Raw genomic sequence first — 25,930 nt, forward strand, 5'->3', positions numbered from 1 at the left:
GGGAAAGTTGCTAACAGTATGAAGCAGGCAGGAAGTTTAGTCTGTAAAGCATTCAAGCAATTTCAACCAAAGCTTGAAGCCAGCAAAGACAACTATTAATTCACCATTGGCCTAAGAATAGGCTCTCAGGCCATCTGCCAAGAATCTCTCTCCATTAAGATCTGTGCTCCTGCATTTCATTTTATCTCAGAACCTGGTCATGTCCTGTCCACCTTATGTGTGTTGTAAAAATAATGTAATCAGCTACTCAGGAAACTGAGGCAGGAGGATTGCTTGAGCCCAGGAGTTCGAGGTTTCAGTGAGCTATAACTGTGCCACTGTACTCCAGCCTGGGTGACAGAGTGAGACCCCGTCTCTAAAATAATAATAATCATGAAAGAAGGTAGTTAGGAAGCAGTTTTCTTCCACAATTAATAGATTCCTTGGTTTCTCAGTCATTTAGTTTCCTCTGATGGTGTTCAAAAGTCACTCATTTGTAATAAGCGGGTGGAACCCAGCCTACTCAGTGTTATTTGCGGTGGTGTCAATAATCAGACGGGAACATCAACTATGCCAGTCATGCATCTGCTCTTTTTTTGACATCCTGCCTAAAGCAAGGCCTTATCCAGATATACAGAATACAGGTTTTAGCTTTTTGAAGGGACATTTTGGGATAGACTAACACTATTCCTATATTTTCTGAGTTATCACTTTCTAAGTATTTTTATTCCTGTGATCCACTTTCCAATCATTTTCAGGTATCTAAAGAAACTATAAGAGTTACAGCATTCCCATCTTTCAAAGGAATGGTTGATTTTCAGGGTCTGATCCAAGCTAAGTCATTCTGTCTCCTTTCCCCATCCCTTTTCCTGGATGAGATATCAGAAAAAAAAACTGTAAAAGCTATAAATATAAGCTAAAAAGTAAAGACAAAAACCAGTTATTAACATTTTTACTGAGTTATCTTGCAAGTGCCATTCACTCACTAAATGTAAAAAAATCTTTTCTGAACATTATACAACTGGAATATACAGAGAGGTGTTTCAATTGCTTGGGAATTCCCACTTTAGAAATATATCGCCACCTAGTGTTAAAAATAGCATTGCATTTTGTATATATGTTAATTTTTTTTTTTTTTTTTTTTTGAGATGGAGTCTCGCTTTGTCACCTAGGCTGGAGTACAGAGGCTCAATCTTGGCTCACTGCAACTTTTGCCTCCTGGGCTCAAGTGATTCTCCTGCCTCAGCCTCCTGAGTAGCTGGGATTACAGGCGTGTACTGCCACGTCCGACTTATTTTTGTGTTTTTAGTAGAGATGGGGTTTCACCATGCTGGCCAGACTGGTCTCGAACTCCTGACCTCAGGAGATCCACCCGCTTCCGCATCCCAAAGTGCTGGAATTACAGGCATGAGCCTCCACGCCTGGCCTATTTTATATTTTTAAGTTACGCCCATTAATATTGCCAGGAGAAGCCAAGAAGTGCCAGCGGTTTTTAAACATCAGCTATAAATTACCTATAAAATATAATAATAAAATATTCATTTAATTAGCTGATAATTTATTTTTAAGTTTGGCGGTATTAAAAGTTCAAGAAATGAAGAAAGAACTGGAGACAACGTTATACAGGGAAAAGTTGCAGTTTAGAATTTTGATAGCTAGACTAAATTCCAAATCTAGAGTGAAATATCTTACATAATGACATGTGCCAATATTAGTTGGGTGATATATTTTGGGAAGGTTTTCAGATGAAAATATAAAAATTGGAAGAAAGAAACTAACTAGTTTTCTCAATAAGTGGCGCTGAAACCATAAGGAAATTCTAAGATAATTAGTGACATCCAAAAAGTCCTAATGCAAACAAAGTTTTTGATAAGTAATCAAGGTATTGTTAGAAACACAAAATAAAATATAATAAGGACAGGGTGACATGGAATGTAGTATGACTTTTACAAAACAAATATACCAAGGCAGACACATGCAAATAAGTGATAGCCATCAAAGCACTCACCCTGTCTAAAATGCGTGAATTAGGCTGGGCACAGTGGCTCACGCATGGAATTCAGCATTTTGGGAGGCCATGGCGAGTGGATCACCTGAGGTCAGGAGTTCGAGACCAGCCTGGCCAACATGGCGAAACCCCGTCTCTACTAAAAATACAAAAATTAGCTGGATGTGGTGGTGGGCCCCTGTAATCCCAGCTACCCAGGAGGCTGAGGCAGGAGATTGAACCTGGGAGGTGGAGCTTGCAGTGAGCCAAGAACACACCACTGAACTCCAATCTGGGAGACAGAGCAAGATTCTGGCTCAAAATAAATAAAATAAAATAAAATAAAATGGATGAACTATGAGGCCTCTGAGATAATAATTTGTTAAGAATTTTTGGAATGATTATATTCCAAAAATCATTCATAATCTTTTTGAAATCCTTCCTCTTTTATATTTACCTTCACACCATGGAGAAGTGCCCTTTGCAAAATAATCATGCTTCATTTTTCTGACCCAAAATGGTATTGCAGGTTAATTTTCAATCTTTTGCACTACCTTTAGTTTGGGATGACTTTTATCAATTTCCAACAATCTACCTTCAAAGGATAAAAATTTGCCATTTTTGAAGATATTAAAAATAACACATGGAAAAAAATATACACAAAGATGAAAAGTTTCTAACAGCAGGTCCACGTGGGAAAAGGTGTCTGGCTGGCCTATGTGGCTTCTAAGGAGTTTCTAAAAAGTTAGAAGTGGCTTCTAAGGTCTCAAGTCACTGAACCTGAAACAGTGTTCAATCCGATTTAAGTTCCAGCATGTTTGGAACCATCCTTTACCATCAACCACCAAGCCCTAGGCAGACATCAAGTTTATAAGGGAGCATGCTATTTCAGCCAGTAATGTTTGCCTACAAAATCCTTCGGGAATGCAGAGTCTAAGCTTATTTTAAAGTCATTCACATGTCAACAGGGCAATCCGATGACAGACTGGGAATAATTTTTACTGAACACCTACTATGTGCAAGGCCCTGTTGTTGGCACCTGCATTTGAAATGTATTGCCTGCTCCCAAGTCACTGTCCATGTAGATGGGTAAATAAGAGGTTGCACAGTGCATATTACACACCAATGGTGTGGACAAGGTAGAGAAGAGGAAATAAGGGGAAATAAGAGGTTGCACAATAAATATTATGAACCAATGATGCGGACAAGGTAGAGAGCAAAGACAGAGGAGAGAAGACCCCCAGCACCCACTTTGTGCCCTCTGAGGCTTTGTTCTTGGTGAGGGAGGCAGAAAATAGAGTGAAGTGAAGAAAAGATCTGGGAATGGGAGCATCAGGGCTGGGGGTGGGGAAGCACAATAGCCTGAAGGCCTCTCACATAAGTGATGTTTGAGAGAAGAGCTGTGCTGAGGGAGGAGAGGATGTGGGCCCTGCAGAGGCCTTGGACACAGCATTCTGGGCAGAAGGAACAGCAGGCCTAATGCCCTGCCTAATTCCTGGAGTGCTTAGGGGAAGCAAGAAGCACAAAGCGGGAGGCTGGGGGAGGGGAGCACTCACTGCTCCTGTGGGGTGGTGGGTGGACATGTGGAGGTCACAGCAGAGTGGCAGCCAAGGAGTCCTCAGCAAGAGTGAGTGCAGATAGCAGGAAGGAAGGGTTCCAGGATGGAGCTTAGAGGCACCCTACTCTTTAGATGACTACACATGAGTCTAGAAGGGCTAGCAGTGAGATGAGGGAAGAGTCCAGAGGTGAGGCATCCTAGAGGCCAAGTGTAGACAGTGGATTGTGGAGGAGGGAGATCAGTTCTGTGGCATCCTGCTGCCTGTCAAGTAGGAAAAGGAGGCTCCAGGACCAAGATCCTGACAGGGGAAGGGGATGCTGAGGGAACGAAGGTCCCTGGAGATCTGTCTGGGAAAGATTCAGGAGGGAAACTGCCTCACACAGTAGCAACAACTTTCTGGATATGTTCAACTGGAAACGGAAGGGGAGACAGAGTCCAGGTGGAAGCTGGGTCAGGAGAGGTTTTTACAGTTTTTTTTCTTTGAAAAGTTTAAACATATTTTTGATGAGGGATATAGAAGAGAGGGTACAGGCCTGTCCTAAGTGGATGCGTTACTCCTTGCTATAAACTCTCATTAACTGACAGCTTTAAATAGATTTATATATGAGTAGATTTGATTAATATTTAATCACACATGGGAAACAGTTTCCTGCATTTCATTCATTCATTCACCCGCTAGTACATAACTCGTACTTACTGCCTTCGGGTACCCTGCCCTTTAAACTCTTCTGGGCCTCAGAACGCCTTTGAAAATGTGATGAAAACCAGTAACTCCCTTGCTCAAATAACAATTTACATCAAGTGTCAGAAGGTTGGTAGAGTCCCCGAAGTCAACCCTTAGATCTGCAGGTCAATGGTTATCAGGTTAAGAAGCATTCTAATTGTGTTATCTTATTTTGGTTTTAATAACCAGGTTTTAAATTCTGTTAGCATATGACCATGTACACCCACTTAGCTCAGGTGAGGTGCATGTCTAACATTTAATTGCTGACTGGTAGAAATCACCCTAACGTCAACTGTATAAGCCAGGATATTGTAACTCTAAGTCATGAACTTGAATCTTCGTTCCAGAATCTTAGAGGGCATGGCACTGGGCACTACTTACGTGATTAGTTCCTTTTTGAGATCTCTTGCATGAAGCTTGGGTTTAGGGCTTGGTATAGAGGCCTCTCCAGGAAACTTTTTTTCCTCTAAATTTTCTAGAGAGCTCACTGGGTCTTTCTGGAAAAGAAACAAACAAGCAAAAACTAACACAGAAGTCATTAGGGAACACTGGAAAGACAACTAGATTTAAAATCACTGGGTCCAGGATTGAGTTTTGGCTTTGGACTTGGACTTGGCTGAAATACCTTAGAGGATTTGTATAAGAAATAAATAAGATAGGCCAGGGAACGTGGCTGATGCCCTGTAATCCTTGGTCTTTGGGAGGCCGAGGCAGGGGGATCACAAGTTCAAGAGATCGAGACCATCCTGGCTAACATGGTGAAACCCCATCTCTACTAAAAATACAAAAATTTGCTGGACATGGTAGTGCGTGCCTGTAGTCCCAGCTACTCGGGAGGCTGAGGCAGGAGAATCACTTGAACCCGGGAGGCAGGGGTTACAGTGAGCCAAGATGGTGCCATTGCACTCCAGCCTGGCGACAGAGCAAGACTCCATCTCAAAAAAAAAGAAATAAATGAGATAATAATATGTCCTGGTTGTAACAGATCTTTATCCTAAGAGAAGAATGAAAAAGTGGAATTGGTATGGAACACCTTTCAAAAGTTCACATTTTGGCAAATATGATTACAGAGGTAGGTATTTCTTGAGCCATGTAATTAGTATTTTATTATGTTTCAAGGTTTCTTGTATTAGGAATGCTCCCTAGAGAGCACAGGAATTGCTTATATGTCCAGCAGTCATAACAGCAGTAAAGCCAAAGAAATATGCAAAAATGAATCACACAAACTTTTAAGCAGAAAAGGGGGAAGTTTTGGTTAACTGAATGCCCTTTTTAATGTACAAATAATTAAGATCTAAATTATTCATTTAAATATGTAATAACTGAGGCTACAGTATTTAGGCATTTAATTTGATCTTTCTGGATAATTCCTTTTACTTTTGTATTACTTCCCGTTTTTCTGAAATTACTTATTTTGCTAAATTAGTATCCTGTAGCACTTTCCTTCCTGGATGGAATTTCTTATTGGATGTTCCTAATTTTCATGCTCTTCTCTTAAGTTCAATACCAACCTTGATTTCATAAAGAAGACTCACTAATCTTTTCAAAGAGTTTATTTACCAAGTGATGTATTATTTCACAGATAACAAATGATGGGTTTTTTTCGATCACATAATTAGCTTACTTTCATCATTAATCTTGTATTCAGTAAATATAATAATTTCTGGATTTAATATTAAAATCAGATGAACTAATATAAAAAAACCGTCTTCTAAATCTCAAAAGTACTGATATATTTAAGGTAAGTAAACTATTTTGAATTGTTCAAAATAAATATTTTTTAAATTAAATGAATATAAAAATACTATAGCAAAATATAATTTTAGTAATTCTGAGTCTACATTCAAAAGCAATGAAAAAAAAAAAAAAAACAAAATTCCTGGATTTTCCCAACCAATGAAAAATTCTAAATACTGATCTCAGTCATCAAGGCAAATGTAATTTTTTCAATTAATTACTTGAATAACAATTTGATCAATTATTTTACACAAGAGCACATTGTAGTAAATACATCAGTACACTGTCTCAAGTGACATTGTCTTCAGATTACATTAATGAAACCTGATATACGACAATTTATCAATATTATTGATGGTGTTAAGTGTTTCATTTGTTTTACTGGTAAATGTTTGAAAATAGAAGCCGATAAAAATACACAATTTAAAAATAGAGAGAAATGTGTGCTTGATCATAATTCCACACTAGGATGCAAAGAGAGGTGCTAGTTTAATGCTGCCTCCATGGGATCTACAGCAAAATAGATGATTAGCGCTTATCCTTTTAAAGTTTTATGCTGTAAATGGCTAAAATGAAAAAAATTCCAAATTTTAAGGCCTTAAACCTGATAATTCCACCATCCACTTTATTTAGTCCTATCTGGATTTGGCCTGAGTAGTATTTTCCACTATAATTTTAAAATGTCTTGGCTTTTTGAAAGTAGACACAAATGCTACATCCAATATTGTCTCAACATGGAACAGCCTTTGTTTCTCTGTTTAGATGCTGATTTTTTTTTTTTTAATGAAAATGGCATAAAGTAAAAAGAGCCATTTTATTACTTATGGCAAAGTTATGAACAAAGTCCGAATATTTACAGATGATTACAAGTTTCTAGCTGTTGTTTTAGGCCTGAATCTATAATTATGGAAGGCAAGAGAATGGGGAATTTTGAAAGAAATAATCAATTATGAAAGTTTAAGTTATTATTTTACTAAATAATATAAACATAAAACTTGCAGGATATATGTTATTTATTTTGGTATAGCAATATGTGGCAATGTTTCAACAGGATAATTTTATTGCATACGACCTTTTAAATATTTTGTAACTTTAACACACAGACTCATATGCATACAATTGTTTTATGAAATAACTGTCTTTTCCCCTTTTCTTTGCTCAATATTCTACCCTTAGAAACCTGCAGAGAGTATATGTATTAAAATCCAGGTGGCTGTCACTAAAATAATTAGTTTTGTTATGGAGGCATTTTATATTGAATGAATTCCTAAACGGCAGCCAGTGTAAATCAATAGCATTTGTAAAAATCTTTTCCCAAAATTTAAAGTATAATTTTGAAAATAATTTTATTTTGTGGTTGTGTAAAAGAGGATGTGGTATATATGTGTGTGTTTAGAGAGTACATGCATGCAATGAAATTCCTTTAACGTACAGATGGAAGTTTATATTGATTTCAGTAAAGACCAGGACATAATGGTAACATGAATAACAGATAATAGCATCTGGCACTCTTAACATTCTAAGCCCTGAAATCTTTGGAGAACTGACAGTTGAATGAAAGTGACAGCCCTAGTTATTTCTCAACACTTTCCTTTCGAGATGTTTTGAGTTTTTTCCAGATTCAGGAATTTTTTTTAGGGGGCATCTGGACAGGCTATTTCACTGAGAGAGACAGACAATATTTTCTGAAAATTACCACCAAAATTAAGCAACTGTTGTGCATATGAACTAGATAACAATGAATTAGAAATAATCACTCAATTTCTGGTTGTGTATGTGTCTTATGTGGTGGGGGAGAGGAAAGCGGCAAAGGGAAAGATGTGGGTGGGAGCAGGGACATACCACATTCCAGTCTCCAAATGTGAACAATAGATTGTCTGGAACACACGTAGCTATTCCAGGGAAGCTCACTGGAAAGTGACAAAAAAGGACTAGTCCTGGAACTGGTTTTTGTGGTCACATCGTGTGTACTTGCCTGGGTCACAGGAGTTCCAGTCCTGCACCCACAGAAACACGTTAGACAGCTGTTGCTGCCAACACACCTTGCCACCTGCCATTTCTTCATTCTTCTCTTTTGTCTGTCCTATTAAATTTTTCTCAATATTCCCTAAGCAGTCTCAGTTTTTGGTGATTTTTTTTTCTTTTCCTTTTCCTCATTTATCTTTTTCTCTTTTTTTTTTTTTCTTCGTTGTAGGGAATTCTAGGCCTATGACTTAATTTCATATGACCAGGAGCAACAACTTTAGCTCCCTGAGGTTCAAATTTCTCCTCTAAAAAATTTGATAAACATCCTGCTTTTCAAGATTGTTGGGATAATGAGATATTGTGTATAAAGGTTCCTTATCTTTATTTTATTGTACATGGTATCCCTCTGATAGCTTCTCAATGAGCACATTTAATACAATTTAATTTTTCAAAATAATACCTACCAAACATTACATTTTTCATTTTCAAGATTCAGAACAGGATGTGAAAAGTACTGTTAGTAGGTTACCTTGGCACAGATGAGGGAACAGAGAACAAGGGTGAGAAACCGTATCAGGAGTTAGAGTGATTCAGAAGTACTTTTATGTGTGTGTCTCCACCAGCCTTAGTGTCCCCAAGCAATGAATCACCCTGTTCAGATAGCTGGGACAATAAGCATTTAGCTTAGACAAATATTCTGTCAGCTCAAACCTAGGGCAAGCACATTGAGTCCAAGAGCTCACTTAGCATCTCCAAAGTCCTCTCTGACACTCTTAGTGACACTGAATTTCCACATAGCTTCTAAATTCCAGATGTCACAATACTTAGGTTGAAAACTGTAGCAGTCCAAGCCTGTGTTGTCAGACCTGGAGTAAGTAAGCCATTCTGTAAAGAGCATAAATCCACTCTAAAGAATCCCATTTTGTATGTATGAATTTGCTGGGAAATGAAGCACTGTCCCAGATATATATGCATGAGATAAAAACATACTCAAGTCGAATCTATAAAGCTACAAAGATAAATCCAAATGATTTTTTGAAATTAAGCAAAAGCAGGATTAAAAAGTAACGTAAAATATTTCTTACGAAATCTCATTTTCTGGCATTCTGGGTGATAAGAACTGTGGCTAAGGAGGTGATAGGAACAGGTCTCTGAGAACATGAAGAGTGCAATGTTGACATCGTTGCTGAGGGCACAAAAGTATAATCAGTGTCAAACAATGCAAGACACCCTAGATGAAGACGAGAACCTACTTGAGGCAAATGTGTTTTGTTACTACCCAGGATTGGATGTTTATGCCTGACACTTTCTGGTGAATGCATTCGCCATAATCACAAGGATGAATGCAGAAAGCCCAAATGCCACTCTGCACATGGCACTGAGATACTCCCAGAAATGAGAACATGTTGGGATTTTGAACCTGCATTAAGCAGTTATACTTAACTCACGAGACACTGTCCTTCCTGTAACATAAGGACTTCTACTGGACCCACATCCACACATCCTGGGCTAAGGGTCAGGTTTCCCTTTAGGGCTGTAGATGCAATGTGCCATGATCTGAGCAACAGTGGCCTGGCTGGAGATGAAGCAGTTATGTGAGTTGAAGGGCATTCCCTTACCCGAAGCTAACTCTGTGTCAACAATTTTGATCTCATCACAATTGTGCCTCTTAACCTCCCCACTTCCTAGCTTACTGCTTACTTCCATTTCAGACAAGAGGTGCAGGATACTCGAGGGATGTGAACACTGACAGACTTTGAGATGATACACATAGTCAGAATTAGGTGTAACCTCTGTTCTTTGGCACAAGTCTGAGGTGGCACAGTGGTCGGCGGAAAGATGCACACCTGCCAGTTTGTGGTCGTCTTTTAAGGCAAACGAGCTTCTTATACTTTGCATGCATCAGTTTCATGTTCGTTATAGTCAAACATGTATTATTTTAATAAATGATTCTTCTAAAATAGTACTACGATAGATTAATTAAAGACATCCTTGGATGCTTTGGGTGAATTTTGAAAAGCCAAGCAGAATAAAATGACTAAGGCCAGTATGAGAGAATCGAATCAAAAGCTGCAGTGTGTGAATCCCCTCATCCTTTCATGTGATGGCTTGAGTGGTGGAGACACACAGGCTGCCTCAGATGCTAAGGGCATCTTCCAGGGGTCCATACCCAGCCACCTGATGCAGTTAGCCATTCCTCCCTCTCCACATTGTGCGCCTGTGCATGCTACTCTGTTTATCAGTATATTTGGTTACAGATCAGTCTTCTGAGCACACGCATGACTGTGGCACACAGGCATGGTGGAAGTGTGTCCTGTTCATTGCTGTATCTCCAGGTCCCATGTCACTGACTGGACTTGGAGATGTTGGCAAAACTGTGCTGAAGGAAAGAAGGAAGAAAGACAGAATGGAAGGAAGGGAGGGAGGGAGGGAGGGGAGGAGGGGAGAGGAAGAGAGGGGAAGGGAGGGAAGGGAAGGGAAGGGAAGGGAAAAGGGAAGGGAAGGGAAGGGAAGGGAAAGGGGAAGGAAAAACAGCCCAATCCTGTGATCAAAACTGTGTATGTTGACTTATACTCTGAGATGTTAAGCATGTGCAAAAATCAAATTAGATCTCACCACCCAAAGTCTCTAAACTTCAAAAAGTTGTAAAAGGCACTGCACACTTCTGCAGAGAATGGCTATTTCAGTTCTTTACACATATCAACTGGCAAGCCCATCAACAACTTCCCTGACAAACAGCTAAATAGGATTACTTACTGTAATAATTAAGGTCATATCTGCAATTACATAGAGTCTAAACAATTGAGAGTTCTGACTATCAGTTCTTTTGAATGACACTGAGTAGTCCATGGCTAATCAGGCCTAGTCAGGTGGCTCAAGCCGTAAGGCAAAGGTTAGATGGATTCCTGCACCATCGCACCATCTGGCTTTTGGGGCCAAAACTACCTCCAAGATAATCAAATACACAAATAGGTCTCCTTGACCTCAAGAATAATTTGATTTAGACATCCAACATTTCGATCCAATGCCTCAAACAATGAACCTATACATAGGTATGCTAACACAGTTCCTTCACAAAACCATGGAAAGAAATCTGACATGACTCAAAGGTTCTTACTTGACTCTGATTTGATTTCATCTTCAACCCTCTGGTTCAGAGAGAATTAGTAAGCTAGCATTTCAATGTTGAGCAATACATTGCCCCTTACAGCTGTTATATGAAGGGATAGATAATATAGTCTCTTGTTCAGGGCACAAAATTTCAGCCTTAATAGGAATAAAATTCACTATAGTGACATTATTTGAGGCAAGTGATAATAATGAAAGTTGGATTTGTTAATGAATTTCCTCTGGCATTAAAAATCATCACTTTATCAAAATCTAAAGCGAGGTACAAATATATCATCTAAACTGGAAGGTGAAATATAATTTACGAGGGAAGAGCTAGTGATACCCTGCAATCATGCTGTCTTCAACTTATTGATTGACATATGGAAACAATACCTCTTTCTCCTCCTCTGTCTTCCCGTGAGTTTTGCTATAGTTGATAGGAGTGTCCCAGCCCTCTTGGTCACAAAGAGCCTGATAGAATGCCGCATTGACCAGAATGCTGCTTGTTTTGAATGGGGAAGAGGAAGGAGTTGGAATAGAAGTGTTAGAGGAAGTTAGGGGCGCAGCCTTGTCCAGGATTCGATTTTTTTTCATGCTTAAGTCCAATGTGCCATTTTCATCCACTTCTATTTCGGCTCCCTGGTATACAACAGGAAACAGAAAAACATTTAAGCAGTTTGCAGTTACAGCCTAGCCATGTGGGGCTTTTAAGGGATCATTTTAAATGTAAGCTTTTATGTAAGTATATCTGCTTTTAAATCTAGCTTTCTGATTTGCTTTGGGTAATGTTCAATTCTTAGGCAGACTTTAAGAACAGCCCCATTAGTGAGCTTTGTGTTTCTGGGTTTAAACAAAGTAAGCTTAATGTTAATAAGATGCTCGAAATACTAAATGTATTGGCTAAAATGGTTTTATGAAAAAAAAATATATATATATATACACATACACACATACACACACATTTACAAGTTTAGATTTATATCTTCTTTTCTAGTTTACAGAATTATCACTCCCAATTCATCATTTAAAGCATTCACATTTGTGTTTATCAAAAGGCATGTATAACTTTCCAACCCTTCAAATCATAATATTAATCTCACATGAGAAATATGCAAAAATAACCCGCTGGAAGAGAATTTTTATTGGAATATTAAACTAATATAAAAGCGACATTTTACCCTAGGCTATTTGAGCCGTAAACGCTTTGCTTAATTGTGGGGGGCAGGGAGAGGGAGGCAGACAGTGCAAACCACGCTTCACCCCGGTGGTGATAGAGGGCGTGCTTTGGGTAGCAGCTGACAGCCTGACTGAGGTTGAAGCCCTATAGTGAAAACTTCAGAATACTATAAAAGGGTTTATTTTCTCCACATTTAGTGTGAGACTTAAAACTAAATTCACTGCACAATATTTCTTCTTGAGACACCTTCTACCTTTTGCCATGTGTTATTTCTTGGTTTTGTTTTTCTGTGTCAGGAGGAACAGTACCCCATTCTGTATTTGGTTCAAGCTCCAGCAAACTGCTCACGTGCCTCGTATGTTCTGCAAGATTCACACACTGGGACGGCTCATGTGGTGTCATGAATTGTGAACATTACTATGCAGTCACTCTCCGAAGGTCGGAGGAAGGTGCCTGTCATTTTTCTAAATGGGTCAAATAACACCTTTCTGGTATTTTCTCCATCTTCCATCAATTTAAAATTAACTTCCTGATAATTTGGCTACTCTCTTTTTTTCTTTTGGCTGGCCACTCTTCTTTGAATATTTAGCAAGATCCTTAACTCTTGTGGTAACCAGATACTTCCCAGGGGATTTGTTTTAACTCTTCCCTTTAAACAACCCTCACTCCCAGCCCCCAAACAGGCACCACCGGTCTGTGTCAGCTGGGCTTGCTGCTTGTGCCTGACTTAGAAAATAAAAGCCCTTCTTTTATTTGCTTGTTTTACCTTCAAAGTTCGTATTTTCAATCTCTCAGCCTATGAGATAGATATGCTTTACTACATTTGTGGGAGGTAAATACACTTCTAATATGTTGTACTAAGATGCTTTGGCCGTATCTTTCTGTCCCTTTTTAGTAAATAGTTTAATCTCTCGTGATAGTTTTAAGCCCCGAATTTGGCAGTACAGCTTATCCGGGATAATAACTTAGTAACCACAACATCTTATGCCATCTGTATAATATCAAATACATTTTTTATACCAGCATTAATAAACCTCAGTTACAAAAATCCAAGATATTAACCATATCAGTGCCACGTGTGCTCTCTCTCCACGATCTCACAATGTATTCTGCCAGGAGCGCATCAAAACAATTTTTGGCTTCATAGCTGACATGTAAATAGCAATGAAACAGAGCTATAGTAATCAAGTTTAATGGCCAACGTAAAGTAAAATGCTAAATATTGTAGTTGCTGACATTTTTCATAAAAAAATTAAAAAAAAAAACTTGGGTTAAGACTGCACAACCAACATTCACATAAAATTCCAGACCTCTGTGACAGATGGCTTAGGAAAAAGAAGCCATGTGACTGGGCTGCAGAGTTTTATAGTGCAAAACCCATAAATAGTGCAGATTCGATTTCTCTGAAAAATATCAACTCTTCCAAGACAAGATTAATATATATTTTAGTTTTTACAGACAAAAATTCTAAATAGTCCATTAAGACAATGATAGATTCTAGGAGTTGTTACGATTACACATTTCGAGTCAATCGCTCCTAATGTTTAAAAGAGGCGCTTTCCTACATCCTGCGCCCAGCCTGCTGCTCTGAGCACCTGACTTCACTGGGAGAGAGCGGGCGGCTCGCTGGGGAACAGGGTACAGATGGGCTTTAAGTGAGCGCACAGATGCCTTCAACAATTACACGCAGTACCAGAGAAGGGTCCCTTTCTGCCCATAGATGGGCGATCACACGTTTACAGCATGGGCTTTTATTCAGAGCAGTATCAATGGGCATCACTTCTCTCTGTGCTTGAAACTCCAAATGGCAGCACAAAAGGGAGGGAGGGGCTGGGGGAGCTGTGGCAGATATGCATCCCCCACCCCCTCAAACTTCTAATATTCTGATTTCTTCAAGTGTTGTTCTGGATCCTTATTTTAAGTATTTAAATTTAAAGTTCTCTTGGGGGTAGGTATAGGATTACTGCTATTCACGCTCTTTCCGACTGAGAGGGGATATCCCAGGCCATCGACTCCAGCCACTTTTGAGCTACTGATGCTACTATCTACGTTTTATTTATTCATTAAGTTATTGAGAAAGCACTTCACATTTTTAAGACACTATATTCTAGGGAAAATAAAATTGGAAAATAGGTTGCTTCTGCCTTCAAGAAACTTATTTTTTATGCATATAGATTTTTAGTGAAGGTAATTTTATAAATTTAATGTAAATTATAATTAAACTGAAGGTTGAACTAATTACTCATTGTAATCCTTACCTTTACTACAAAATAAGAAGTGACCTAGATAGCCATTAACAGAGAAATACTTAATGAAAATATGCTCCCCCTATTTAATGGCATATTATGTGGTCAGGAAAGTGATAATTATGAACACTGTTTCTACATGGAAAATAGTTGTATCACTGACAGCAGAGAACAATGTGGCATTCCTACTATATTTACAACTAGGGAAAAAAGAGAGAAATATGTTTTCTGAAAAAGAACCAAAAGGAAAACACAAAAACGATTGTAGGTCTTTGTATATAGAAGGTAGGCTTGTGGCTATTTTCTTCTACTATTTTTCAGGCAAATGATAACATTATATTGTTTCAGCAATTTTAAGTGATCACACATTCAAAGTTTGTGACAAAGTAAAGATAAAATTGGAATTTTAACTTAAATGTTATCTTGTGAAAATTATTAATTTTCCAAACATTGATAAAACAAGAAAGCACTGTTTTCCGGACTTGGCAAGCTGTCTTCCGAATACAGGATGGGTCACCTGCCATCTTTTCCCTGTTGACTTGGCTGAGAGGAAGTGCAAAACTAAGTGTCCTTCTGATTAGGTTTCTGCCATAATTAGCTCCTGGCTTTCATCTAGCAGCTGATGTTTTTTTATTCTTGCTTCAAGGTTTTTTGTTTTGGAGGTATCTTTTCCATACTGAAAGCTATGTTAAATATGTTTCCAAAGTAAGCAGGGTATTAACAGTAAACAGATGAAATGAAAATATCTTATTCTTACTAAATGGTAATTATTAAAGCTGTTTAGATTATAAATTTGTGAAATATACTCAATATAAATAGAGGAGAAATGATCGGAGGAGAAATAACTAATATAAGGTATAAAATTTAAGTGAAATTTAAAACAGCTTCCCCAAGATCTTTGGGACTCGGAATCATGGTCCACACTGGTTGGCCAGCAGCTTAGCTGCTCTAAGATCTTAAGAAGAGAAGCTGGACAGGCATTAGTTAAAATTTCTGTTCCAACAATTATGGTTGTGCCACTCAGAGAAAGTAATTTAGTATCTCTGTACTACTGTTTTTTCATCTGCAAAATGGGATAATAATATCTGCTTTACAGAAATTCTAGGGGATTAAAAGGGATTAATGTGAGCCACATGCTTACTTACAGTACCTGGCACATAATACATCTTGCATAAATGACAGCTGATAATCATAATAATTTGACCGAGTTTGTTTTTTCAACTTTTACTTTAGATTCAGGGGTTTGGACGAGGTTTCTGAATACCAAAAGAGACATGTCCTTAGGCTACTATGCACAGGGCTAAAAAGCCAATTATTAAATAGCTGGTTTCCTTGCACCTGTATCAACCAGTGCCTTGTGATCCCTGACCCAAGACCCTCATAACATTTCACTCAGAATGTGTGGCAAATCTGCCCCACTCTTAAAGTTACCAGGAAAGGCGGCATCAGGGTTCTCACCGCCCAGAGGGCCGCCAGACTTCCTGATACCAGGCAGCAAGAATGGCGATGCCACATCATGTTATTTCTAGGCCTTGTTCAAGCACAAAACAGACTTTGAACTTTAAACATTTCAAGCAAGTGTCAATTTTTTGTTTTCTTTTAAGGCACACTCTGCATATGCCATTTTGTCTAAACAGGTGGGGAAAACACCAAAACAAACAACAGAGTGCCTGGCAAGCAGCAGTGATGAGGATAAAGATAGACTGCAAGGCCTGTTCCTACCTCTGGTGATCATGGTGGGAGGAAGGAAGAAAAAGGGGGTGCATCTGCCTGAGGCCTGTACCAGAGGAAGACGCTCAGGAGGCCCAGTAGACCCAGGACTCTCCCACCTGTGGCCCTGTGGCAAGACCAAAGGGGAGCTCTTTGGAGCTGTGGCCCCTTTGTGTCTTCCAAATCATATTAATTCCAAATTAAAATGAAGGACACTATATGCATCTTACAACCAAGTTCTAGAATCAGGCTGGGTACAGTGGTTCATGCCTGTAATCCTAGAATTTTGGGAGGCTGAGGCAGGAGAATCTCACTTGAGCCCAGAAGTTGAAAGTTGCAGTGAGCTGTGATCACACCACTGTACTCCGGCTTAGGTGACAGAGCAGATCTTCTCTCAAAACAAAAAAAAAAAAGAGAGAAAGAAAGAAAGAAAAAATGTTTTAGGATAAAAATAAAGTTGATATTGTGGCCCACGCCTATAATCCCAGCACTTTGGGAGGCTGAGACAGGCAGATCACCTGAGGTCAGGAGTTCAAGACCAGCCTGGCCAACATGGTGAAACCCTGTCTGTACTAAAAATACAAAAATTAGCCAGGTGTGGTGGCGCAAGCTGGTAGTCCCAGCTACTTGGGAGGCTGAGGCAGGAGAATTGCTTGAACCCGGGAAGCAGAGGTTGCAGTGAGTGAAGATTGCACCAATGCACTCCAGCCTGGGCGACAGAGTGAGACTCTGTCTCAAAAAAATAATAATAAAAGAAAATTTTTAAAAATTAAGTAAATAAAGCTAATACTTCAGACAAATTTACCTTTAACCATTATGTCATCTACTAGGCATGGATAGTGTTAATTGTTTTCTCCTGATTTAATTCCTCAAAGAGATACTTAAAACATATGTAGGCAATATTGGTGGTACAAATATGTTATATATATACTGGATTGTATTTTAACAAATAAATAATTCCTTTGAAAATCTGCCTTCGGAACATAATGGGCTCTGGTTTGGGCAGTGATTGGCAATGTCACAGCACTGGTGCCTTCAGACTGGAGCGTGATGGGGGCCTACACTTGAGGGATGCTGGTTGAGTGAATGGATGACCATGTGAACAGCAGCATAAGTCCTCTGTGTTGGGAAGAGGTGGATCAGTGACATGTTCCAGTTTTGGGAGCCAAGAGACTCTGCAAGGAGGAGAACATTTTGGAATGTCCATATCATCCTTCATTATATTTTTAAAGTGTGTAGGAAATCAAAGTTTTTTTGCCCCTCTGAAAATAACGTCTGCTCCTATGATCTTCTATAAGAGTAGCGATTTTACAAAGCACCAATTCAGATTGCCCATTAAGCTTGGAGTCCGTTGTAAGATTGTGTACAGCCAGTTAATCTGTATTAGCCCCAACATGTGTGCATGAAGGCAATTTCAAAGTTAGTGTTCTTTGGCTTGATGTCAAAAAGGTTGTGCCCATGGGTGACAGTAAGATCTGTAATTCATGCTCCTATGGGATGCTTTATGCAAATGAGAGACGCTCATTGTGTAAAAGAAAGAACTGGATGCAAATAGAGGGGAACTAAGAAATCAGCCTTCAACCAAGTTCTGGTCAAATTCCCTGCAAAGCCACCATGCCTTTCCTGGATGAAAGGAAGCTCGCCTCTTCAAGCTTAGCTCTCTACCCAGAAGGCAGGGACAGCTCCCAGAGGGTCACTTCTTTTCTCCTGCTTTATTGGTAAGCTCCTCAAGAGCAAAGTCTATGACTGACCCTAACCTGTGGCCGGGACTGTCCAGCACTTAGAGACCTTTGGTTGGTTCAGCTATGAGTCCACCTACCAGGATGTCTTGCTAATATTTCCAAAGTGCTCCGCTGAAGCTGTATATTTCAAGACCCTTATTTCTACACATTAAACTCAAGAGATCTATGGATCTGAGCTATGAAAAATAAGCATACTAGTAGCCTACCATAATGGAAGAATCAAATAATAAGGGAGAGAGAATCAGGCTAGTATTTAATATGGAGGCAAAGTCTGCCTCTGCTTATTCCTACATTAAGTAAAAGGCAGAACTGACAACAGAAAAGGCCCACATCAGGCATGGTTTCATCAGAGGCTGAGTTTCAGGGTGAATTACCTTGGCTTTCTCTCACTTTTGCTAAAATAATTAACTTTTGTTAATTCAGGAATATATGAGATTCTCTTCAACATTAAGAAAATAAGATCCAACCAGGATAGAATTCTAGAAATTGTTACAGTTGTATGCAAATGTGTGCACGCGCGTGTGTGCACGTGTGCGTGTGTGTGTGTGTGTGTATGCATGCACTGGCAGAAGGATTCTGCACAAAGTGACCATCTAGGTCACCATATTTATCCCATTTTAGCAACTACTATGCAAAGGAGACAATTTTCATGGGAAAATGGTTTTTAGAACTCCCAGCATAACAAACTCCTTTGGGAAGTCAATCTGTGTGCTCTCTGTCTCTTCCACCCTCATCACCACATCTATTGTTTGGCTTCTGCAGTTAAGACTTGGTTGGCACTGAAAGGCTGAGGCATGCGGTGAGCTCCTGTCACCTGGGCATGCAGGATGAGCTCTGTGGAGCAGCCTGGCACCAAGCTCTCCCGCCAGGAGCCCGAGAACACACACTGAAAATCGACTATTTGATTTTTTGAAATGTGTCCATTTACCAATTGCTTTTCTAACCAAAAATATGTTTTTAAAAGAGAACATATATTGATAAGGGGAAAAGCACTGTAATTTTAGTCATCTTTGATATGTTGCTTGGTGTCATTGTCATAGAAGACAGAGAATCTAAAGGTGAGAGGCAGAATTCTGAGGAACAGTAACACATCTATAGGCACAGATGGACAGTATTCATTCTAGAACCACTTACCCAAGTAATTTCAGTAACATCAATAATTATAATATTGGTTCCTATATTCTCATAGGACAGCCTGAACAACCAAATGATAAGGCACTAAGAAGGAAGCTATTTTAGTATTTCTCCAAGTAGATAGCTACTAGAATATATATACCTTTTAAAAGGAGAACTTTATTCAGATTTAAAAAAATGAATTCAAAATAAAGTTGCATTAAAAAATTCCTTAAATCACCTAGGTAAATAATTTGTGACTAGGAATCTTTTGAATTTGGATGGCCTGGTATACATATGTATATCTTTTTTATTTTTAGAGGATGCACTTCTCTTTGTTTAAGAACCTCATTTGTTTAAAAATTGTTTTTGAGTGGTTTTTGGCCACCAACTCTTCCTGGGGTTTACTTGGCTCAGTTTTGTCCAGAAGCTAATTCTGATTCTTCTGTCAAATGCTCGGTGGCACCGTGTTACCTGCTCTCCTGAAGGCCTGGCACAGCACAGGCAGCAGCTGACCATGCCGGGGACCCGCACACTTAAAGGGGAAAAGAGAAGCCATGGTCTTCAAGTGCTCAGGTTTCAGGGTTGGCATTTAACTCAGAAAATGTTCCACATAAAGCAGGGTAACATTTCTTCTCAAGTGAGTCTGGGTAACTTATTTCCGTGGCTTTAGCCATCTAGGTAGGGAAATCATTTCTTTGAACTGTAGCCCTTTCTGTAAATAGGAGTTTCTGCTCCAGCTGACAGCAGGGGCAAATGGCTGAGCCGCTCTTACAAGCTCTGTGCATCGCTGTGACTGTGGCATCAGAAGCCCTTTGCTGTCAAAGGGCATGAAGGATCTTTGTGTTTTTGTTTTCATCAAGTTACTTCTCAATATCAATTGGGAAGGAAAGGAGAGGGTATTGGAGAAATGTGATTAATTTCATGGGCTTCAGAAATGTGGTGTTTTCAAACTTCACAGAATGTGATTTTGTATTTGAATGCCCTGAGTTCTCAACTCTCCCTGAATCATCTCCTATTGATTTAATGTATCCAGGTTCTACCACATGTCCCTGGAGAATACTGTGGCGACTTAGACTATCTTATGTTACACAATAGTAACATGTGCAATGATAAAATTTCATGGGTCAATTTTGCAAATGTTTTACAAGTCACCGTTTGGTCACACATTTCTTACCATCTTTGATTTGCAGACACTGGAAAGCTTCCATTGTTGAGATTTATTTTAATAGCAACCCTCTTTTCTTGTGTGCCAAATTTCCCATAGCAAAAATAGCTTTGAAATGTGTAAATTCTCCCCAACCCGTCTCTGTAACTCACTTCTCCCCAAACTTTGGTACCCCAACTTCAAGAGGAGCCACGAGCAAGATGTGCACACTTTCATCCTTCTTTGACCCCACCAAACTCATCCCTGCCTGCGTTCCTCTGAGCCTCTTCCTGAGACAGGGAGGGGATCGCTTCAGAGGTAGGGGAGCAGAGTGGTAGTGAATGTGGTTAGGAACATGAAAGGCAGTTTATTCTCACGGTTCAGTCGCTGGCCCACCCTCCAGGCTCTTGGACTGGCCTACCTTGGCATGCAGACTCTGTGGCTTGTTGGAGAGGATGTCTGTGGCTTCCCTGCAGCGGGTGGAAAGGTTCAGGATGGCAGCAGCTGCTGCTATGTGGGTGTCTTCACTACATTGACCGTAGCTATAAGAGCTGGCACGGCCAGGGCTCTGGGTGTGGGCGCCTGCACTAGGCAGTCGATTAGGAAATTTCACTGGATTTGAAAAATGCTTTGCTGTTGAAGAGAGATTTGATTAGCAATTGCATGTACGTCGTTTTAGTCATTAAGTAGATTTGTTTTTTTTAAAGATGTAACTTCTTGCATTAAAATATGTGAAGAATAAATCAAAACACGATCCATTATCCATGGGAACATTAAATGAAGGTTATCCAGACCTGTTTTCACAGAGATTCACAGAACAAATGACGTAATTGCGTGGAGAAAAAGCCTATTCTCTTAATATTTTTGTATTTACACTTCTTATGACAAAAACTCCATAACTAATGTTATGGGGCAGGTGCACTGGCAACATTTGTGACAAAAATTGTAGATAGAAAAACATACTAGCAAAACCCACCAGGGACTACAGAAAGTTTAAGGCATGCCCACTGGAAAACTGCGTATATGTGAGGACCAGTGATTCCAGTGGCGGAAAAAAAATGTGTCCTTTCAATATTTGTTTTCACAATAACAATTTCTACTTAGACATGGAATTATATTTTTATTATTTGATATGCAGGCTTGTTTTGTCCTTAAACCAGTAGAAGTTGTTCTTCATCCAACTAGATGGAACTAAATAGATGGTGAAGTCTTTAATCAGCTGGCATTTTGCATATTTAGGGAGAGAGAGATAAATAAAGGGCAGGGAGGAAATGTTCTCAAGGTGAACAGAAAGGCAATTTAGGTATCAAGGCTGAGTTTCCATTTTATGTTTCTGTTGTGGGTACCAAAGCATTACTGAGAGATAGAATTAAACATATTTCTCTTCATTCTTGAGTATTTGTAAACATCACTCAAGGTTACAGGAGAAATACTCAAGATTTAATGTGAGTTAATATAAAAGCATTTAGCTTTTTATTTTATATTAATTTTTTTATTTTAAATATTTGATTCTTTTCATAAAACAAAACTTAAAACACTGGCAAATGTTATATTTCTATAATTACAAGAATATGAAAATGTCACTGAATGTTTTGCACTTTAAAAATCAATATCCATACTATATGAGTGCATTGAATGCTCTTAGTAACTAGCCTTGCCAGAATTAAACATATATGTATGTGTGTATACTGTGTGTATATATAATAAAATTGTATATTTTATGTGTATAGGCACACATAAAATTGCATGGAGAGATAGATATAAAACTATGTGTGTATAACTTTTCCCCTAAATCTAACAGGTTGTTAGTGGTTATTTATGTTAGTTGGAACGTACACTTGATAAGATTAAGTAAAATATCTTTTAGAGTGTAATGTACCTCTCCCTGATAGGCAAATTCCTTTCAAGTCTGTTTACTACTGGGTTTTACACGAAATTCTAGTTCTCTGAAAGAATTCATTAACATCACACAATGCGGTAAACATTCTGTGCTCTTAAGAGCACTCAGTTTCCGTAGCCTGGTGTAAGTTCAAAGGGATTCTATGGCTATGCAGAATGTTGTAAAAAATTCATGGTCTAGGAGAACGCAACGTGCACATTATTTAGCTCCTTCCTTTGTGGAAGTTAAGTGACCATAATGAAGAAATCATGGCCTCTACTGGTTCCCAATATTTCCTTTCACACCTTTTCATTAGAATGTTTAAGGACTCCCAACAAGTTGAAGAAATGTGTAAGAAGAAAAAACACCAGGTTTTATATATTATACCATATTTGAGTTGTGGTCTTCTAAATGGATGTGTTAGCGTTAAAGAATATTAATGCATTTTAAGTGTTTCCATATTAATGCTTCAGTTTGTGAGTAAAGTTTCCACAGCCACACCATTCTTCTATTATAGTAAAATCCTGACTTTCAGATTGTTTCTTAGACTTCTCACCTTCCCTTCCACCTTTAGTTTGAACGCTTTTGCTGAATTGAGTAATATTTTAAATAGCATTTCAACATTTTACCTATTAATTTCCATAATTTCAATAAAAATAAATATTACTGCATTACAACAGTCATCACGTTTTTCAATATAGTAATCCAAACTCCAGCTATGAGTTAAATATTTCTTTAGAATTATTGTAGTTAGATTTAACAATAGCATCATATTTGTAGAATAATTAACTCATTAACTATTCACTATATTATGTGTAACTTCAGTATAAAATCAGTAACATTGATCAACTTATTATTGTTTTCCTTGTTGTATTTCACTCGAATATATTTCCTCTCCTGCCAGCTGTATGTAGTATATCATATATCTAAGTACAGCCCCCTGGCCCCTGATACACACACACACCCATACACAAGAAGCATTTTGGAGAAATGAGTATTAGAGGTCAAAGCTTACATTCAGGAAATGGTGGTGTTTTTCTTCCTTGCACCGTTTGTATGAGAGGGCGTTTACCAAAAACTTGGGCATCAAAACTGGCATAATCAAATGGTACTTTTCCAAACTTCTCTTGTTCTTTTGACACTGTGGCTCTGGGAGAGGTGATGGCTTGTGACGGGAAATTGAATTCAATTTGCTTCACCAAGCTTGTCCTGGAGAGGGGGGCGTGAAGCAGTTCAAAAGAAATATAGTGAAACTACTGGTGAGCACATTAGTGTCAGAATTTACAATAGATACGTGCGTCGCTCCTGAAGGTATCCACAGAGACACTGAACAATACGAGAGATGGGGCCATGGCAGGACAGAGCAGCGTGCTCCGGACCCATAGGGCCAGATGGAAAGATGCTCTGGGCTGTATGTCACTACTATGATGCTGTGTACTCTGTGTTCCAGTCCTCCCATCAGCAAATTGAGAATATGCAATCCTCCATTCATCTTATGAAGATATCATGAGCAAATATTTGATGTTTGTTAACATTTTGAGTTCTTAAAGGAAAGCCATGTCAGGTGGGTGTGGTGGCTCATGCCTATAATCCCAGGCCTTTGGGAGGCCAAGGCGGGTCGATAATCTGAGCTCAGGAGTTCGAGACCAGCCTGGCCAACATGGTGAAACCCCCATCTCTACTAAAAATGCAAAACTTAGGCAGGTGTGGTGGCACACACCTGTAATACCAGCTACTCAGGAGGCTGAGGCAGGAGAATCACTTGAACCCAGGAGGCAGAGGTTGCAGTGAGCTGAGATCATGTCACTGCACTCCACCCTGGGAGACAGAGCAAGACTCCATCTCAAAAAAAAAAGCCATGTTACCATCAGTAAATACTGGTTAAGGCACTGACAAGGTGTGCACGTTCTGCTTGTTAGATTTGTTCATTAGATTGGCAATGAATAGTCACAACTGTGACCAGTGAGGAAGTGTCATTACATTCGGTTCAGAAGTGATGCTAGGCCCTGCTCAGTCCTGCAGAGCTGGCAGAAATCTGATGCCTAAGAGGGGCAGTGCAGACAAGGGAGATTTGATTCCTGAATGGGGAGTTTCTTCCTGGGCTTTTCACTTTTTTTCCCTGCCTTCAGTCAGAATGTTTTTGCTGATATATGTAATACTTTAAAAGGCATTTCAATATTTTATCGATTGAATTACCATCATTTCAATATGAATCAAATTTACTGTATTATAATATCTATCACATTTTCAACATAATTATCACAATCTAAGCTAAATGTGAATTATATATTCTTTTAGAATTGTTGTATTTGGATTAAACAAGGGCATCATATTTGTGTAGCACTGATTCCAGCCAAGTAAAACATAACTGATTTTCTGCTGTGGTCTAATGGTAAGAGAACATAAACAAATATACTTTCAACATTTAGCAATATTAAAATATATATTTTTCTCTTTTTTCCACCAAAAACTGTCAAACTCATCAGAATGCTAAAGTTTTCAATGAGTTTTTTTTGGATTAGATTTTACAAAATCTTTTTAGCTGCTATATAAAAACATCTGAGCAACTAGTTGATCTTATTATTGCCTATATAACTTGGTTTAGAGCCTTAAAGCTGCATATATATTCTAATCTAAAACAATATTAATATTTTAAGAAATGAGCAAAATGAAATTCAATGTTCTTTCTACATTTGCTAACTAACTTACTTGGGGAGAAACTAGAGTATACAGTCATACCAACCAAGAATCCTACTTTAAGATTTTTAATTGCTACTTATTCAATAATTCATAATTTTCACTTGACATATGTTCTTCACACATGTGATTTAAATGCCAATTTTGACTCTTTTAATCAAATCTATAGAAGCAAAATATTAAGGGAAGCCGTATCTTGAAAACGTTGAAACATCCAATAACTGGTTTTGTATTTCAGTGACTCAGTAACAATAGTTATCTGATCATCTAGCTTAATCCTGAAATCATTTTCCCTACAACAATGATTTTATGGCAATAAACATATAACTTCACATTAAATATCATCATATATACATACTTTAGTATTTAGATATAAGATCTTCCAAATTTCTAGACATCACCAAGAGCCTGAGAGCTACCAGGACCAATAGGAGATATTTTATTAATAGCTGTCAATCATGGAAAGAATTTTTGTCTTAAATACATTATATGTGTTTGTGGAACTGAAGGATGAATATATAACATCACATATTTTAGAAAGGTAGGAGTGACTTTTGATGGCATTTTCTCCTGGCAGAAAGGTGAAGTCAGTGATGAAGGGATGCTCATTTGACTTGTGGGTATACTTAGTAACCCACAATTCTGATTAATGTAAGCTATGGTATATTAATTCTTTTAGATTCACCCCTATTATGTTACCTTGGCAAAGAGAGGACTTTCAAGTTAAACTTCTGAAGAGTTTAGCAGTTTATTTCAGCAACGACGTCATTAACTAGACCAGCCTCTGGTCTAGTGGGATGGGCTGCACACCCGGGTCTACTGGGGCTGAGAGGGGAGGCCGAGCCACAGGGAAATGACACAGGAAGGACCAGAGGCCCCGCTGTGCAGGAGCCTGGATGAAGAGAGCACCGAGAATATCGTTGGGGGTTCATACCTGTGGGCCTGGTCAGGACACTGCCCAGTTTGGGGAGAATCAAGCTGATTTTTATCCTGGGACATTGCCAGTTTTTCAGCTGCAGCAATTGGACAACCAGAAAGACTGTTTAAAAAAGGAAACACAGGAGGATTTGAGTTAAAATGATAATATGATTTGTTTTGGCATGTGCCTCACAGCACACTTGGCACACACTAAATGTTAAGTCATATTAATAGTTCACT

General features: G+C 38.8%; 1 protein-coding gene across 46 annotated transcripts in view; it reads right to left on the reverse strand.

Annotated features, from left to right (window-relative positions):
• ST18 (ST18 C2H2C-type zinc finger transcription factor) overlaps positions 1-25,930 on the reverse strand; it is a 312,735-nt gene that overhangs the window by 27,896 nt on the left and 258,909 nt on the right. For 39 of the 46 annotated variants that reach the window (XM_026456232.1, XM_026456226.1, XM_026456222.1 and 36 more), the window contains 5 exons: positions 25,707-25,811; positions 23,091-23,284; positions 20,618-20,829; positions 11,455-11,700; positions 4,630-4,745 (listed from right to left, as the gene is read on the reverse strand). In XM_026456232.1, the coding sequence (XP_026312017.1) occupies positions 4,630-4,745; positions 11,455-11,700; positions 20,618-20,829; positions 23,091-23,284; positions 25,707-25,811 (873 nt within the window). The remainder of the gene's footprint in view (positions 1-4,629; positions 4,746-11,454; positions 11,701-20,617; positions 20,830-23,090; positions 23,285-25,706; positions 25,812-25,930) is intronic. The other 7 variants (XM_026456244.1, XM_026456243.1, XM_026456247.1 and 4 more) reach the window with 1 other exon arrangement.

Source organism: Piliocolobus tephrosceles, chromosome 7, assembly GCF_002776525.5.
Source record: "Piliocolobus tephrosceles isolate RC106 chromosome 7, ASM277652v3, whole genome shotgun sequence".
NCBI classification, from domain to species: Eukaryota; Metazoa; Chordata; class Mammalia; order Primates; family Cercopithecidae; genus Piliocolobus; species Piliocolobus tephrosceles.